The sequence below is a fragment of the Triturus cristatus genome, chromosome 4_2 (genome assembly GCF_964204655.1).
Source record: "Triturus cristatus chromosome 4_2, aTriCri1.1, whole genome shotgun sequence".
In the NCBI taxonomy this organism is placed as follows: domain Eukaryota; kingdom Metazoa; phylum Chordata; class Amphibia; order Caudata; family Salamandridae; genus Triturus; species Triturus cristatus.
This window is the reverse complement of record NC_140586.1, coordinates 252,501,999-252,521,775: the sequence shown is the minus strand read 5'-3', so window position 1 is coordinate 252,521,775 and position 19,777 is coordinate 252,501,999. Positions and strand designations below refer to the sequence as shown.

The 19,777-nt window shown below is 46.2% G+C and overlaps 1 protein-coding gene across 1 annotated transcript in view; it reads right to left on the bottom strand.

Moving 5' to 3' along the window:
- The window catches only part of FAM234B (family with sequence similarity 234 member B), a 276,924-nt gene that overhangs the window by 24,326 nt on the left and 232,821 nt on the right, over positions 1–19,777 (bottom strand). Inside the window, exon 11 of the mRNA XM_085601440.1 lies at positions 9,310–9,421. Coding sequence (XP_085457566.1) covers positions 9,310–9,421 — 112 coding nt within the window. The remainder of the gene's footprint in view (positions 1–9,309; positions 9,422–19,777) is intronic.

The window sequence follows — 19,777 nt, the reverse complement described above, 5'->3', positions numbered from 1 at the left end:
TCTGAAAGAACAAAAAACTTGCTTTTTGTTGGATAATGTAAATGGCAAAAAACCAACACCACCTCAAAGTGCTTTGATATGCCCTTTCAAAATTGGGAGTGCTTTAACAAAAAACAGGATGAGGAGGAGGAGGACACTCTGAAGCTTACAGTGACAAATACCTTGACACCAAACGCCGAGAAGCAAATAGAACTTCATCATCTAGTCTGTTGTTCCTTTAAAAGGCTCTTTTGGCACCAAACAAATATTTTTTTTTTATTATGTTCCCACTCTTTGTGGTTATACCTCCTACTTTTTTTTTAAATGTATTTTTTATTTTATACAACTGAACAATCAGCACTAAGGAAGTCATGCTTGGTACATGAACAGAAGTAGAGCTCAAATCGTTGCAGATATGGTCATTATCATTGGACCCATTTCCACCTCCCTTCCAGTGATCCATTGAAAGCCAGTGCATGCCAGTGGCAACTGTCCTCGTAGTAAAGGGACTGTGCCTTGGACCAAGGAACAGTCGCTGGTAAAGTAGCAGAATAGTCTTTTGAAACGTTAGGACTCAAGTCTCTGTCTGAGTCTCCTGTGTCATGTGTCCGGTGGTCTGTTGCGTTTCGCTCCCCATATCCAACCCAAAGTGTTTTCTCCAGGGGTCCCAAATCTTGTGGAATATTCTCAAGCACCCTCTACTACGATATGTGAGTTGCTCGGCTGTCATGTACAAGTCCATCCCTCATAGTCCATTCCTGGATGGACGGTCTGTCGGCCACTCCCCAGTTCCTAGCTATGTCCCGTTTGGCCACCACCAGCCCCAAAGAGGCAAAAGTCAACTGAGTTCTAGTTACGTCCACTTCGCTTGGGATCCCCCAGAGCACAAATTTGGGTTCCATCAGCAATGTTACTCCTAAGACCGTTCCTAATAAGCCAATCACCTGTGTCCAGTATGGCCGGAGAGTGGGGTATGCCCAGATCATATGGTAAAAATCACTGTTGGTGACCTCGCACATCAGACACAGCGGCGACTCTGCTCTCCCCATCCTATGAAGTCTATCCCTATCATAGTACGTTTGGTGCAATATTTTGAATTGAATGAGTCAAAGTCGAGCCTTTATGGTCACCTCCCTGGGGTGCATCAATGCCACCTCCCAATCGAGATCCTCCATGGACCCCACATCCCTCTCCCACCTTGCTCGGAGACCTAGCAACCCATCGGGAAGATTATTATTGATGGTTTTATATGTGAGGGAGACCGCTTTACCGATAAGTTCCTCCTGTAGGAGCCTACCTTCCAAAGGGGGCATATTCCGGGAGTTGCTCATGGTGGGGGGTATGTTCTCCACTCGCCACGTGTATCGCAATTGTGCGTACTTAATGAATTGGGAGTTAGCCATATTATATTCTTGCTTAAATTTAGTCCATGTTTTAAGCTCCCCTTTTTAGGTCTCGCCTGAGCCAGCACATGCACTGCCCTGCGAGACATTTAGTTAGGGCTTTTAATGCTCTCACACGGCCTAGCGCTTGCGTTCACACACGCGCAGCCGGCAGCTTTCAGCGCCCTGGCCTCTCCTTCTTTCATGCGCACCACTCGCGTGTTTTTTTTTTTGCGCGTGCACACAACTCCCGGGCTTGTTTTCTTTTGCTTCTCCCCCCTCCCACCCCCACATATCGCGTCTCGCGCGTGCGCCCAATGCTTGTTAGCTTAGGTGTTTGAAACCACGCAAATAGAGAGACCCCAGAGTTCATTCATCCCACAAAGCCCTGACTGCAAAGTAGCTCTGCAGTTTCGAAGTATTGTACACTTCTTTTCCCTCGTAACTTTCCCCGACTGCAGACTGATGTTCTATCTCACGAACTCCACATAATGCATGTGTTTATTTGTAATCGGCGTTGGTGCTGCAGTAAGTGCCTACGTGATTTCCTCTAAGAATACTTGTTGAGTTAAGGGGGCTTTACTGATTCATTTGTTCACCGAAAAACAGAAGGCGCGTGTACACTCCATTTATTTTGAAAGGAGCTCCACTGCAACTGCTTAAGCCCCACGGTTTGTAAAACCTAGATTATTTCATCACTTCAACATTAACGTCCTCTGCAGCTCTGCTATTTCATGTAGATGTTGCGCTACCAATGAGTTGCCACCCTGCCCCGAGTGGAATCACGCCTAGATTGTACCAGGAGAACAAAACGTGATCTCGTTGCAATCCTTCACAGCAGCAGATGGCATTGTTAAGTTATAATTTTTTTGTGGTTAGAACTCCAAGCTGATTTGTCTTAGGATATTCCTTGCATTTCTTTATTTATGGAAGCCATGCAACTTAATAATAAGGTGAATTAAAACACAGTAGAGTTCAAAACACAAAAACAAGAATAAAACCAATATCTATGAAGTGCAGGAGTAAACAAATTACTATCATTGCAAGGCCCCTCTCTCTGAAGACCCTACTTACATTAGGTTTCTTACTCCGTAAAGGTGCGTGTAAAGCGTGATCATACGCAAAATACAGAGTTTAAAGCAAAACCTCAAATTGATGGCATAATGTCACACTCAAATTTCAACCTTGACGTTGTCAATTGAAGACTGCCAACTGCAAAGGATGTTTTACACCAACCGCCTTCGCACCCATCGAGCAAGAAGCTGATATTATATGTAGCTTATTAACAATCCACCTATTCCCACTTGCAGGGTGGACTTTGATCGTCTGTACTGCTGTTTAGGGCGCGAGCGGACCTATCAAGCATGGACATAGTTTATTCATTTACCGCCAATTTCAAAGATCACCAGCTGCTACTGGTGACTAACGCTAATCAGATGGTGGAATGCAGCTTTGACCGTATAAGAGATCCGATAAGTATTAAGTTTGTTAAAAAACCGCCTGCATCATTTTTTTCGGTAGGAAACCACTGCTAACTGTGGCTCTAACTGCTCACTTATATAACCACTGACACCACGGCCCGTGTCTGTGGGGTCACCTACCCTCCTACAAGTATCCTTACTTTGACACATCAAGAGTGGCTGTTATTAATATTCTTGCACTCTGAATGTGTTCACTTGTGGTGATGATTAAATTAATCAGGGTCACTGGCAAGCAACAAAACTCAAACTGTTTAGCAGATACTAGCGGTCTAGTTAAAATGCTGCTCTTTGACTTACTGCTAAACAGGCAAGGCGGCTCAGCATTTCGTCATCTGATTTTCAACCAAACGAACAGCATGACATTAGTTCCTCATAACACTTACAAGAAAGCGTTAGGATGAGAAGCGCAGAGCGCGAAGACCTGCATGTAGCATTACACAAATCTGATTTAGTCGGATACATCTTTCATGTTTTTATAGCTGACTGTCCGGATGGGATGTGTCACCTTTGACATGCTTTAAGCAATAAATCTACCTAACTCTGTTTCTGCTGCTGAGAAATGTAACTAAGTTGCCTTTCTTACAATAAGCTGCTCTCGATTTTCTCATAGATACATTCAAAGTAGGTCTCGCCTTTGGGACCTTATAAGTGTTTAGTTATCCAGCACAATATCCTTGGTGCAACAACATAAACTGTTGCATGGCTAAACACTTATAAGGTCCCAAAGGCGAGACTTATTGGCTATGCCAATTCTTGTTCAACTATGTCCCCTATCGTGGAGATTCCAAGGAGGTCCCAGGTCTCGAACCCTGCGAGTGTGGGGTGGTCTCTACGTTTGTGTGGCCATTCATATACGGAGATCAGGTGGGATGCCCAATAGTAAGCCTCTATATCAGGGAGTGCAATCCCGCTATTGTATGGATTGCGCCGCAATGTCTGTATCGCGATTCTGGGGTGCCCATCCTGCCATACTAGTGATCTAATTTTGCCATCTATCTCAGTAAAAATAGCCCTAGGAAAAAGATGGGATGCGTTTTGGAGGGCATACAAGAGTTGTGGCAGAGTGATCATTTTAAAGAATGCCGCTCGACCAAGCAGGGTGAGAGGAAGGTCCTTCCATCTCTCTATGTCGGCCTTAAAGTTGCCCAGGACAACGTCCAGGTTCTCTAGTCTACACACCTCCCCGTGGGGCGTAACAAATATACCTAGATACTTAAAGCCCCTCAACAACTCACAATTCTCAAGGTAGATAACAGTCTAGTGGTGCCTTAGTCGGACAGTATGTCGTGGATTTATTCCAATTAATTTTGTACCCTGAGTGTTGTCCATATTCGGTAATCAAATCAAAGAGGACCGGTATGGTCGTCTCAGGGTATGTGATGTACAGCAGGAGATCGTCCACGTAAAAGAGAGATTTTCTCCACTTCAGCAGGCGCGATGTGGAAGCCCCGAATTGAGGGATGTAGTCTAATAGAGTAGGCCAGGGACTCCAGAGTAAGCGCGAAGAGCAGGGGCGACAGGCGGCAGCTCTGTGTCGTCCCTCTCTTGATAGACAAGCACCGACCATTGACACGCACCGTGGCCGTCGGCCGTTTGTATAAAAGTGCCACCCAGCCTCAAAATTTCGGCCCTAGTCCAAATTTGGCCAAAGTGGTGTCGAGGAAGTGCCAGTTGACCGCTTTGAACGCCTTTTCTGCGTCCAGTGACAAACACCTTTAGGCTCAAACGGTTGCATACCTCCATAAGCCAATTGTGTGTGCGTCTGAGGTTCAGTCTGGTAGATCTACCCGGCATGAATACTGATTGATCTTTGTGAATCAGACTCCCGATCACACCCACGAGGCAGGTCGCTAGTAGGGTGGCCAAGATCTTGACTTCCGAGTTCAGTAGAGAGATGGGTCTATAAGACCCACATTGAACGCGGGGCTTGCCCTCCTTATATATGACCACGATAGTAGCCATCCGCAGGTCCGGGGGGAGAATCCCCTCCGATTGGACGTCTAGAAAGAACCCGAGGAGGTGGGGACAGAGAGTATCCGCATATCTTCTGTACAATTCCACGGGCAACCCATTGGTACCAGGGGTCTTCCCGGGGCGCAGCTTTGTCACCGCCTCTTGGACCTCAGCTAGTGTTAGCTCCTCGTCTAGGGCCAGAGTTTCCGCCTCCTCTAACATTGGGGTGAGGATTGCCCCCAAGTACTTATTTTGCACAATGCTTGATGTCTGAAGGGCGTAAGGGGTGGATATTGACTATTAGGTGCTTGAATCACCCAGTAGTCATGAATGACAAGCAGGGGAAGCTCCTCTAAGCCCACCATACTACAATCCAGTTAACCTAGGCCAATTCTTGTCTGGATGAACATGTGAGACATTAGGTTTTGCAGTATTTGTAGATGCCTTAATAAAGCTATAGAACAACAAGTTACTTACCTTTGGTAATGCCCTTTATGGTGGATACTCCATCTAACCACAGATTCCTCACTTTGTGAATACCCCTGGGCGCCAGACTGGATGCAGGGAATTTTTTCAGCAACTCCCTTCCAAGCACGTAGGTGGGGTCGTGTAGCTCCATCCCACCCCAGAAGTGACGCTGGAAACGTATACATTCACCATACTGGTGCCAGCTTCTTTATCTTGATCAGATTTGAAAGTGAGCAGATCTCTAAATTGAGCCCTTTTAAGATGGAAAAAGTCCATTCCACAGAACGGGGAGTCGGTGAGGACTCTGTGGTTAGATACAATATCCACCAGAAAGAGCGTTACCAAAGGTAAGTACCATGTGCTACTGATGGATACTTCTAGCCGTAGATTCCTCACCTTGAGATCACATACCAACGCAGTACCCCCCAATGTGGTGGGTCTTTGGAATGGCTCAGACCAAAAAGTCCTGCAGGATCGAATGGGCAGAGTCCCTCCTGACAGCCTTGGCAATCATAACAGTAGTGCTTTGTGAACGTATGAACTGAGGCCCACTTTGCAACCTGTCAGATGTCCAAGACGGCAACCCTGCATGTTTACAAAGTGGTAGCAGCCTTGGCTCTGGTGGACTGAGGCATAAAGTCCTCGGGCCTGCTTCTTAGCCAGTTTGTTGCAGATTTTTATGCAGAGAAGTATCCACCTTGAAATTATTCTTTTCTACATGCACTGTCTTTGCTCCTAAGGACCCCACAAAGAGCGGAGTGTCCATCCGATGGTCTTTGGTGCGATTGATGCAAAAGCTCAAAGCTCTTTTGAGATCCAAATTATGGAATTTTTCTTCCTCTTTCAAGGAATGAGGTGGAGCAAAGAATGCCGGAAGAGTGAAAATATGCTGGGTAACCCTTTCAGAAAACACATGCAACAGGTGATATAAACAACTGTGGTTTATCTGGCAAATGTAAAGAGACTGACAAAGGCTACATATAACCTTTAACAGTGGCCACAGCGGGTCCTTGCTGGGCTAAAGGTTGGATTATTCCAACAATTTGGCCTGCAGAGGCTCTATCCACCGAGAACTACATCAAGACACAAACTTCTTCCAACATCCATATTAAATGACTTTTGCGGATGGATGTCTGGCTGCCAAGTAAACATCTACAACCTTGGGATGGAAATCGAAAGCAGTCAGCTGTTGCCGCTCAATCACCACACATGAAGGCGTAGGTAGTGCAGGCCAGAGTGTAGGACTCTTTCCTGCTGCTGAGACAAAAGTTCTTCCAGAAGCAGCAGCCCGATTGGTGAACAGATGCTCACATGGGATGTTCTGGAATAAAGCAATCTCCAGGCCCAATCAGGAACCAATAAGATGCCTGATATTCTTTAGAACTTTGAGCAGGAGAGGTAAAGGTGGGAAGGGATACAGGAGTCTCAAGCGCCATTCTACTCAGAAAGGGCCGCAGAAGGAGAGTCACCTCTGGAACTCCAACGTGCAAAAGCTTGAGCACTGCCCGTTGTTGGCGGTGGGAAAAAGATCGAGCCAGGGTTCTCACCATTGATGGATGATACTCCGTGCCACCTCGGAGTGTAATTGCCATTCGTGATCCACTATGAAACATCGGCTGAGTTAATCTGCCCTAACATTCAAAGATCCTGCTAAATCACTGGGTAGACATTAGTCTTGACTCAAACTGATGGAAGTTGAAGGTACAGCAAATAAATGATGTTACTTAGCAGACCATTACTTTGCAAGTTGTTACTACGATGTTTTTACATCGCAAATACCATTACTACACAAGATTTAGGTGCGCATGCTTTTAGTTCGCAAATGCATTTAAAAGTACTAAATATTTTGTAGTAGATTACTAAGTATACAACTTCTACGTATTTTTGACTTTTACCCTTACCCTCAAACACTACATTACCCTAAACTACCCAAACACCACTACACTACCCTAAAACACTACCCTATACTACACAAACACCACAACACTACCATAAACCCAAATACAATACTCTACACACACACAACCCTACAACCTAAAAGATGACCCCCTGCACGACCACTACCCTAAACCCAAATACACTACTCTACACTACATAAACACAACCCTAAAACCTAAAAGACAACCCCCTGCATGACCCCAAAAACGACACTGCCCCATTTACCTTTCTCTCCTTGTGGTCCCTCGCTTCACCGTGCTTCCTCGCTTCTCCTGCTTCAGGCGTAGTCAGAGCTGCACGTCGTTGTTTGGAAACGGAAGCGCCTCCTTTTCCAAACAACAATGTGAATAGTCAGCAAAGTAATTGACTTTGCTAAGTAACGGTATATGCGAAGTAGAAGCATGCGAACTTAAAGCATGCGAAGTAAAAGATTCTGCTAAGTAAAAAATGCGTAGTAATGGTAAGTCTTAGTAGTGGCCTCGAAGTAATGGTAGATTACCCGTCCAGCACCTCAGCCGCCCTTCTGATTACTTCTGTGAACAAGGCAGATTCCTCTATGGAAGCGCCAGAGGGGAGGTTGCAGCGGGACGAGATTTGAGTGCGGGTGTAGGGGGGGAGGCGGGGGTGTTCAACTCAGTACCTGGAGAAGTGTCTAGGTCACTGGCCTTCCTGAAGGTCCAAGACAAGGTTTTAGTCATCATAGTAGTTGGATGCATCAGCCCAGTTATCTCCATCATCATGCTGACTTTCTGAATCTGAAACAAATGGAATCTGGAGTGGTCGAGGTACAGACAGAATTCCCTCTGTACCAGAATCAGTCTGAATTTGTTCTGCCTAAGGTTGGGGAGGGTGTGACTTTGGGAGAGGTCATGTCAAATTTGATTCTGAGTGACAGAAAAATAGGTTCTTACTCCACAGTCAGTTCTGGCATGTGAGGACTAACAATGATCTAAGAGCCAGGTTTTTAGTCGGGATGAGTATCGGCCCCAGAGTCCGGGTGAACCTTGCAGTAGAGTCAGTAAGCACAGACAATGTTGAGGACAGATCCACCAATGGTAATCCTACCGAAGGCATCCTCAGATCCTTCGGGCCAGAAGGCACGACAGAGGTAGCTGGAAGAGTGCCAAAGATGCGTAACACAGCCTCCATGAAGGCCTCAATTTGTTGCGCCAACCTCGATGGGCCCAAGAATTTGGACTGGGTTGGGAAAAGGTGTGGGATTGGGTCCACTGTAGAAGACTGGGACCAAGAGCAAGAGGCACCTTGATGTCCACATGACTTATCCTGATGAGTGGCAGGAGGAGTGGGGAGTCGTGCTTCAACTGTTTATACGTTGTTTTGGACTTACCCTCTGGAGGGGGAACAGATCGGTATTCTCTACTTCGACTGGAATCAACTCTTATGTGCCTTCCGACGTGTTCAGTGATGTAGAGCTTGGCTTCACCGTCCCGGACAGCCTTGGGGTTCATCCTGGAACAAGACGTCGCAAGACTTTCAGTCATGTGATGAACCCCGCCTCCAGAGATATAACTGTTGTGTGGGTCTATCACAGATATCTGTTTGTGATAGTCCCTGCAAGGCTTAAATCCAGTAGTTTTCAGAGGGGACATATTCCATTGATCAATGTGTGGGAATTTCCGACCACAAATATCCTGTCCAAAAAAAAAGTTAAAAGGAGTGAACTCTGGATCTACGTCCAAAGGTGCAAAAAGAAATAAAGTGACATCAGAGCGCAGGTATGGAGAATATATCTGGGGCAGGACAAAGTCAATGCAGTTGAACTATGACACCTAATGACGCACAAGGGAATCGCAGAAAACATTCTACGGTTGCAGTCTGGTGTCTAAAGGTATTCACAAGGTGAGTAATCTGCAGTTTGAAAAATCTGAAAACTGTCAAATTGTACAGAATTGAAGATACATTGCTACTCGCAGAGACATGAATTAACAATAGTCAGGAGAACAAGAAAGACCTAGTGCTAAATCACATTATATTTTATTCTGGGAAGAAAGTCCAGGCTGTTCAGTTACACTGAATTTCTCCAGGGTTTTCAACTATGGGAGCGTCTCTCAATGGATTGATTTTTCTCACTCTCTGGACATACTCACCAGCTGTTGTGGTCACTGCTGCTGTACTATTGAAAAGGTCCAAAAGCACAGAAGGATAGTTGGGGTGCAGAAGATAAAGATGATAGCAAGGCCGCTCATCAGTTCCTGAAAACTAAGGAAAATACTGCAGGTGAGTATGAGACTTTTAATGAATTTCAATGAGCTTTGATTGTGGGTTCCTCCTCTTCCCAGAGGTCTCAATACATGAATATGAGACATGAAGGGGACAAACCCATCCAGGACACAGTACAAAAGCATACCTATTCACTGCACAACATAATACAGGTGCACACTTGGTAGAGGATAATGTCTGGGACTTTGTGACTGTATCTGCACCTGTTCAACTCTGCAACAAAAACAGTAGCAAACTGTGCCCTCAAACATATCCAATATTTTCTATTTACTTTTCACAGTCATTCACGTTAACAGCATTGTATAACGGACCACGCACATTCAGTATGAGAATGTTGTGACCAACACTAATATACAGTAGCATGCAACAGCTGGTTAAATGGAACTCCCTTCCTAAGGTAAAAAGACAAGCCATATGTCCCTGATTAACCCATAGCCAAATGATTGCAGTCATACCGCTGTTATTTTCGCATATATGTAAACATTTCATCAATACTCCTACATATTTGTATTGCGTAGAACATGGTTCTTTAATTGTGACTAATCTGTGGATTTCTCACTCTTCGCAGGCATTTGTGCACATTTAAAATAAACAGCCTGTCGGAGTTCACTTCCGGTAGTCATAGATGGGGTTACAAACTAATTGCACCAGTTAAGAAACAAAGCATAGTTTGAAGCACAGCACTTTAACGATTTTATCCTAAACAATGTTTGGCCAACGTGCTTCTCCAGTTAAAACAGAAAATTGTTATTTACCATATAAGTGATGGAGCAAGGATTCAAAGACAAAGAAACTCGCTCAAATCAACCTCTCGTTAACATGTACTAATACGTAGAAAAAGGGATATAAAAGAAAATTAACCTACATACGATATTCATACATGGGGAAAAGGGTTTCTGCTTGCTTAAATAACAAAGAATAATTTGCTAAATAACTGAAATCCCGCTTGAAACCGAAAATCGCTTTGCGCATGCGCGAACCCGTCCTTTATAAATAACCATGTGATTAACCCTTGTGAGCAGAAAACTCTCACACATGCCCAAAGAGTTGCTGTCGGTCTCGAAGTACCACATGCCTGGCATATGCTTGCCTGGATTTTAAAATAAGTTTTTCCACTGCTAACGCTTTGCCTAACAAAGAAGAAAATAACATGGGATAGAGTAGAAGGGGGAGGTAAACCGTGATTTTTTTTTTTTTTTTTTTGAAAAACCTTCATTATTCGCAGTTGCATCCTCTTACAATGTACAGTCACCAGCCAAGGTGTCGAATCAGTTAGACAATAAGCACACGTTTCCAGATGGTAGGACACAGCCATTCAGCCGGCAACCCGGAGGTCCAGCGGCGTTGTGCAGGGTGACTTTTTAAATTTTTTTTTTACAGGAATAAGGTGCGTACATTGTTAACAGGTAGGCCTGTGGTGTTTTTCGGTGTTTGTGGTGTTCCTTATGCGCATTGTCAGCAATAGAGGGTGGCGCTTTGTTCCAGCCCACACCGGGGCCATTTCGGTTGCCACCCAGGCCCTTGGCGTAAGTCGTACAGGACACCGCGGTTACCCCCAAGTGTAAAGGCCTCCGGGCAGCTTGGCGCCAGCGTTGTGTTCGTAGTGTAGACTGGAGCGCGACAAGGACTGTTCGGTATAGCTCACTGTGGCATATATATGGCAACACATATCCGGCAAGTCCAGCTTGCAGCCTCGCAGTTCAAGTCTGTGTGTGTGCTACGTGGCGCGCATCCGTCCCTCCAGCGCTGTGCCCCTCAAGCCGCTAAGTGTCTGGGCACACCTGGTATGCAACACAGTGCGCTCTGGGCAAGAGCTTTCTACACTTTCCAGGCGTATCTGTCCCTCGCAGGGAGCGTGCGCCATCGCTGCCTTATCATCAGTAAGCGGGGCGCGCTAGGTAGGGTAGCGCCTCGGAGGCGCCGGACGGCGCAGCCTTCGCCTGTCATCTGCGGTTAGGTAGGGATCCGGTCAGGGAACTTTAACCAGTAAACAAACTGTTCCTTATGCATGTGCGGCAATAGGGGGAATCGAGGTTAGGGTCGTAAACTCAGGCGGGATCAAGGGGGAGGGGGGGGGGGAGGGAGGAGGAGATCATTCTGCGTTGGAGCGGGAGAGGGCATCAACTGTCGAGAGGGGCACAGCGGGACCATGCGATATACGCGGGAAGCAGCAGGGCAGAGGGGGGGGGGGGGGGGGGGGGAAGGGGGCTGTCAGGATAGCTGGGATCCCATAGCGCCGGTGCTCGCACCCATTGCCTCTATGTGTAGGGCGCCCCTCTGCGTCAGAGAGGGAGCGGCTGGGTAGAGTGGAGTGGCCATGCCTTCCCATCCGGGCCCGCAGCCGGCCACCGTACGCGTTGCTTCAGACTGTGGCGGCAGCAGTCCCTGTGTGCCCGCCATAGTTGCACAGCGAGTGCTGCCCGGCAGCAGTCTCATGTAGGGTGGAAGTAGGGGGCGCCAGGGGTATGCAGTAGGGGGGGCGGGAGTTTACTCCGTCGCGGTCTTAGGCCTGTCGCTGCCCAGCCAGCAAGGGAGCGGCAAACTCCAGGGAGGGAGGTAAACCGTGATAATAACATATTTGAGAAATTAACATCTGTTTATGATTCTTTCGTCAATAGTGAACGTTTTGGGCCTGATATGCTAAGCTGAAAGTAAGATGGCGGGAGAAACATAATGCAAGTTGAGTCTGCGCATTGGAGACCCGGAGTGACCCGCTGACCGGTACATTGATCGTCTGCCATAACCCAAGAACGAGAGCTTGAGAAAAGATCCTCAACTGAAGAAATTATATAAAAATTGTATCTATCTATTGTGTGAGATGTATGTGAAAAGACAGTGTCATGAGAGTTGAATAAATTAAGTGGGAAGGGTTTATTAAACAAAGAATTAGTTATGGATTTTGGGATGACCGCATGAGGTGATGACAACTCCCCTGCCCCGGCACAATCACAGTTCAGGATTCACAGACATTTGCAACCTTTGAGGGTGGGAAATGCAAAATTAAATGATATAATTTGAGTGACTTAAGGTTAACCCCTTCGATGCTGCGCAGATTCCACCGCTGTGCTGGCGGAATCTTGCGCGGGCGTGGTCATGACGGAATGGTTCCGTCATGAGCACAGCTCAACCGTGGGTCATGACGGAACCATTCCGTCATGAGCACCGAAGGGGTTAAGCTAGAGAGCTGAGCTACTGCTGCTAAGAAGAGTCGTTGATGCTGAGTGAGGCGTAGGCGAGAACTGCTACTAAGAAGAACAGACTGGGAAGATTCAATACTGAAAGACAGCCTGATTAGATTGAAGTTTTGCGGAAGAATATCGAGGAGGGAGAGAGTGTAAGAGGGTTGTGCTCCTGTGCGTTGGGTTCTAGAGAAGTGCAGTAAGTATAAACCCATCCTGCACCTGTCCTACGGTCTTTGTCTCCTGACTTTATCAGGTGACCTCCACTAACCCTTCTGGACAGGGGTTGGGTTTCCCATTCTACTCTCAGGTAAATAGAATTCTGTCGTGAATTTACATTTTCATTGTAAAGAATGAGATACTATGTTTTGTCTCTTCATCTATCACTCCTAATGCGTTGAGATTGTTGATGCATTTGTGTATGTTATTTGATAAATAAATTTTTCTCTCCCATGAAAGTTGATGGAGTTTGCACTGTGAATCTGTACAAATGATTCAGATAAAAAAAAAAAAAACTTGACGCCAGCGAAACAGTCAGGAAATCTAAATGTGTATATGGGCCTATTGTGAATGATACGTGGATTGTGAAATGTTTATCCTGGCTTTTCGCTGGATCATAAGCATCTGTTCGTAGCATGTAATGCTGTAGATTCACATACTCCTGCCATCTAGTGTTGGGATCTGACATTTGCAGGTTGTTTATTTTCAACCTAAGCAGCCATACACTTACACAGGATGAAGGGGTCCTCTCGAAGGGACTGGGATTCGTACCAACACCAAGAAGTGATCTCTTCTAACTACATGTAGAATTGGCACAATTTTTTAGAAGAATCAAGTTGAAGAACGTTTTTGAAGATAAAGAATCCAACAAGCACCAGGTGAAAGCCAATACGGGTCTCAGAAAAAAAAATACATTCATATCCCCCCCCACAATCCATCCCATGCCACACCCTGGCATTTGAACAGGCTGCCTTGAAGGAAGTGGAAGCTATTGACTGCCTGCACAACAAGGTCTTCCAGATCTTGAAGCGAGGAGAAAAAACAGCTGTGGAAACTTTAAAAAGGAACAAACAACTGATTATAAAACTGGCAGACAAGGGCGAAGCTATTGTCATCATGGACAAACACAAATACCACACTGAGTGTATTCGACTATTGTCCGATCGCAACAGTTATGAGATCAAAACGACCGACCCGACCCAGAGACTTCCCAACAAGATAAAAATCTTAGTTGAGGAGGGTCTGTTGAATGACTGGATCACTAAGCACGAAGCGGAATTTCTCATGGGTGACACCCCACGCACACCAAGATTCTACATCCTGCCCAAGATACACAAGAATAAGGATCCACCAGCGGGAGACCCATAGTATCTGGCATCGGATCCGTATTAGAACCACTCTCACAGTTTTGTGACTGCTTCTTTAAACCCATTGTACAGACATCAGCCTCATAACTGAAAGACACTAAAGATGTCTTATGTCTACTCAGAGATATGGAAATCCACCCCACACAAGACTGGGTCATCACAATGGACATAGAGGCTCTACACAAGAAATCCACAGAGACGGACACTGTCAGTGGTCGAACACATCCTACAAGGGAGGGACTGACAATTCTTGACCCCACGCAATTTCATTCAGGAGCATACAGAAATGGCACTAACTGAGAATGTTTTTGAGTATGAGGACACCATATACCATCAGATTCGGGGCACGACTATGGGGAGCACCTTTGCTCCTAGTATGGCGTGCCTCTATGTACATCAATTTGAGGTTGACCATATATACAACCCGGAAAATCCCTGCAGGCAACAATTGAAGCTTTGGCAAAGATACATCGATGATGTTCTGATAATCTGGCACAGTAATGAACAACAAGCAATAGAATTTGCGGAGTGGGTGAACACCTCAAGTTCACATACTCTATCAACAAACACAAAGCAGTTTTCTTGGACCTCGGCATAACACTGGATCATGATGGAATTAAGACAAGAGTCCATAACAAGACAACGGACAAAAACAGCCTCCTCATGTTTGAAAGTTTCGATGTAGAAGAAACAACACTAAACTGACACGTCACTACCTTGAAAAAGGTCACAAGGATAGAGATCTGGAATGGGTGGTCATCGAGAAAATGAGCCCAACATCTCAAATATACAATAAAGACTTCACACTTGGGAACAACATTGGGTGTACCGCCTTAATACATGGGAATCCGGCCTAAACGATGATAGACCCTGGCTGCAAAATTGTGCGATACAGCGGCCAACAGCGATGGCGATACATTTGCAGTTCCTGGCAACCTTTCACCCATTACTACTCATGATAAGTGGCAAACGTGATGGATCAACAGACTATGACACCCTGCGAGTTATTAATGTACATCAATATCGCTCCGCCATTTATAATATTCTCGCAATTTCTAGAAAAACCGTAATATCATTGTTTTATTTTTATTTTGGGGCACTCCAAAATATTGAGTGAATAAATGCGCTCAAATACCTTGAATGATAAACAAACCGTTGAAATTATATTTAGTGCACTCCAAAATAGTGTTGTAAAAATTATGAACACATTGTCCGTTCTTGAACCGCATCACCTGAAGTTGAAACTCACAGATGGGTAACTTTCAACTCTACCCCACAACTCGGCCAGCGCAGCAAAATGCATGCGCAAACCTGAACCACGCCCTCGTCCTGCCGTCAGGTTATCCCAAACGGGACATGCAACCGCTGGTCATCTGTTACTATGACACAGCACTCAGACAAATCCAACTCGCATCATGGGATCCTTTTGTTGACAGGCTTTTTCCTTATGCGGTCACGTGTCCCGCTAACAAAAAAGCAACAGCTGATCAAAATAGCACGCAACATCCAGGCAATTACGTGGACACCGGATCTTGAGCCTTCTAATCAAGCACCGCATGCCGCCAATTAATCTAATTTTTCCTCGTTTACCAAACACACAGCACCTATAAAAACAGCACGTCCCCGCTCACTCTGCCACCAGCGGGGAAGAGGAGAGGACATTTTTGGATATCATTGAGGGACGCACCTTGAGGCAGTAAGGGTGTGGTTGTGGGGTATGCTTGAGACTCCAGGGCTTCATATCTCAGAACTCTGTTTTACGTGAATGATGAAAGAACTTGTGTGCAATTTTGTTACTTCACAAATATCTATTTTTATTTCTCCCTACTCTGTTTTCAGAGTGTAACTACAGGGCTCCCTCAGCCCCCCTTCCCATAAGGCATTCCAGCCCCTGACTTTGGGTAAGATTGTGAGCTGGTCTCACAGTACTTGTATATTTGCAATATGTATGTGCGCCACGTTTGCAGTGACACGTGTTTCACATCCACATGAGTAATTCTGTTAATATGCATGATGCAATTTTTCTGATTCTATACACACGCTTGAGCAAGCCCTCTTAGAGAATGACAAAGGTCTACATGGTGGTTACATCTAAATCGGAGGAGATTAGATAGGAGTCCATATATTTCGTCCTGATGAATGCCAAGGACCCTCTGGGCCTACACTGCAGAAACATGTTGACGACACTGATGGGGATGGGGTACTAACCCCCAATTTCTCCACGCTTTATTTTTAATATCAAGCAAACACCTAACAAATAAATTGTATTTGCCGTTTGCATTGATTTTTAACCTCTCACTTTATCATGGGCCCGACTTATTTCTTAGAAGTGCCACCCTGTCTCCAGGTGAAGGCCCGCTCTCTACCAAACAGTTGCTAGAGAGTGAGGACTGCCAATGATGAAGCATGACACCTGGTGGTATGCGAGGACAGTCCTTCACATGTTTTGAGATGCTCTGCACGCCACTTAATCAAGTGTAGTGTGCCTATCTTCACATATAGAATCAGAGAATTATTCAGGGTAGCTTCTTTTGTGTGTACATATTGAACTTGGAGGCCAGCTCACCCTGAACACCCCGTGCCCTCTAGTTCCCCCCTAGCTAGGGTTATGTGTGTGTAGATGTTTATTTTCAAAAACATCTTTTGAGTCGCAGGATACATGAACTCCTTCTATGGACAATGTACACTGGCACAGACTCCATGTTAGATGGTTTTCCTCACCGTAGGTGAGTGTAAGTATGGATTGGTGAGCAAAGGTAGCATGATGACCATGCATATTGTGAGTGTAAGAAAGTATGTGGCAAGAGGAGAGATCTGCAGCAGACAAGGATCCGGGGAGGTGAGTGGGCTGCTTACAGCATAAATAATATTTTCCGTTTGTAGCATGTGTGGCTGTAAATACACATGCTGTGCATGAACCTTAAAGCTATACCCTCTATAAGCAGTAGCTGTCCTCTGGATGATGAAGATGTTGAACAAAGTTCTTAGCATTGTCTGCCAAACAAAAGCCTGTTTAAGGTGGTAGGATATCCACACAATAATGTTTAGTGAACACGTGGCAGGTTGACCAGGTGCCGCTTTGCACAGGTCAGCTAGCAGCATATTGCCCAAAAAGGCCACGGTTGCGCCTTTTTTGAGGTTAGAGGCCTTCACCAACACAAGATCCTCCCAGTGACCCTCCGCTTGTAACCACTAGACTGAAAGGTACTCCTGCAGAAAGGAGCATGTGGAGCCGGACATGGGGGACTATGGTGATGCAAGAGACCATAATAACTAGGAGATTACTGTCCTGACTGGAAGAGGATGATTGGTCTGGGAACAAAACAGCAGCAGCTGAAATGCCAACGCCCTCTGTTGGTTGGGGTAGGCGTTTATTTGTAAGGGCTGGACCTGCAGGGGTTGAAGGTGTGACTTGCTAGCATTTATCTTGAATCCCAGGCTGTGGAGCAGAGAGATTGCAGCCTGAGCGTGGTCTAGGTACTGCTGCCTGCCAGCACATTTTATCTGCCAATTGTTGGCCGCCCCTCATAAGGGGGCTATTACTGCACTTGGTCACCCCAAAGTGCAGTACTTTGAAGTGGTAGTGCTGGCCACATACCACAAATCTGAGGTAGCGCCAGTGAGCAGCGTGGAAGGGTATATGAAAGTACACGTCACTAAGGTCCAATGGAGTTATGAGGTCACCTTGCTGGAGCAGAGGAATGATGTCCTCCATGGGTGTCATGTGGAAATGTTCCAATGGGATGTGTCTGTTGAGGGGCCTGAGGTCTAAGATTGGTCTGAGGGAGCAGTCATTCTTGGGAATGAAGAAGTAAAGTGAATAAATGCTCTTACCTCGGCAGAGACACTCCCTCTCCATTGCCCCCTTCAGAAGGGGAGGCTGCACCTCTTCTTGAAGGAGTCGAAGATGATCTCTGCTGAGGGAAAGCGCGCGGAGTGGAATGTGTGGGGAGGTGTGAGAAGTTCTAGGCAGTATCGCTGGAGGACCACTGCAAGAACCAGAGGTGATTTCCTCCCAGCGGTGGAGGAAATCTTCCAAGAGCTGGTTGGCAGGCCTTCTATCCACGAGATCCCAGGGACAAAAAGGATCTCCCAGTTTCCACAAGATCGTAAGGACTGCACACGCGTGAGGTGGAAACGGGTGGAAGTGATCGTCGGTTGGGACCAGGACCATCCTCATGTACACCGTTATCACACTGTGCAGAGGGGTGTGCTTGTAAAGATCAGCGGCCCACCTGGGATGCCGGAAAGTGAATAGTTTGAGGAGTTCTGGGGAAGTTTGTCAAGTCCAAGGGACCCATGCTTGCAACGGGAAACCTGAGATACCTCACACTCTGTGGTGTCCGAGGGGCGTTGGGGAATGTTTGCCGAGTCCACGGGACCCGAGCTGGAAGCCTAGAGAGTCTCCAACCTCCAGATTTGGAGCACAACAGTGCCCGACATTGTGCCCTCTGTCTGAGGTTGCTGGATTCCTCCTCTCAGACCCAGGCCACAAGGTACCCTGTTGAGAAGATCGTGACTGGATCAGAGAGATCTTGTTGTGCCTTGTGTGCACCCACGACTGGCTGCCTGGAGCAATTGCAGCGCGCACCTTCCCGTGAGGGGAAACATTGCTCCAATTTGAAAGTTGGCAAGCTTACGGTGTCACAGTCTTTTGCCTACGGTGGGGAGGGATAGCGATACTGCACTCATGAAGGTGCTGCTGGGTTCCTGAAGGCCTAATCTGGAGGGTCGAAACCAAGTAACTGTTTCCTTCCGCTTTAAAAGGTCCCCACAAACTAATCAAAGTGTTGTCAGCGGATGCCACGTGCATCATTGGCTGGGGTAGTATGGATGGCTGGCCCACGAGGCATAGCCCAAAAAAGGAATATGCTACTTACCAGTATGCATCTGTTCCTGGCATGTAGCGCTGCAGATCTACACACTATGCATAGATCGCCATCTGGTGTTGGGCCCGGATGTTTGCACTTGTTTTTGTCTTGGAAAGTCTTTGGATGTCACGAGGTAGGAGACGCCTCCCTTGGATCATAGTGCGCATGGGCATCTGCTCCATCCTCAGATTGTTTTTCGCCAGCGGGGAAATGGAGTTTTGTAAGAAACAGTAAAGATGCCCATGTATGCTGTATCTAAATAAGATAATACTGGAACAGATACAGGTAGCCGGGGAGGCGGGTTGGCGTGTGTAGATCTGCAGCTCTACATGCCAAGAACAGATGCATACTGGTAAGTAGCATATTCTGTTTGAGGCATATGAGCTGCAGATTACACACTATGCATAGATTGTATAGCAGTATCCCCTCCTAGCGGCGACCACCAGTATCTGTTGGGAGTAGTCTGAAATAGTGTTTTGAGTACAGCTTGGTCCACACTACCCCGTTGTTTAGTTTGCACATCTACACAATAGTGTTTTGTGAATGTTTGCGGTGTAGACCATGTAGCTGCTCTGAAGATATCGTCTAAGGGAATGTTCCCTAAAAATGCCATTGAAGCCCCTATCTTGTGTGTAGAGTGGGCTTTAGGAGGAACAGATAATGTACGTTTTGCTTTGAGGTAGCAAATTTGTATGCATTTGACAATCCACCTAGCTATCCCTGATTTTGATATGGGGTTGCCTTTGTGTGGTGGCGAGAAAGACACGAATAGCTGTTTGGTCTTGCGAAAAGGTTGCGTTCTCTCTATGTAGTACAGGAGTGCTCTTTTGACATCTAAGGTGTGAACAACTCTTTCTGCGGCTGTTTGTGGCTGCGAGAAGAATACAGGCAGCTCTACAGATTGATTGAGGTGGAAGG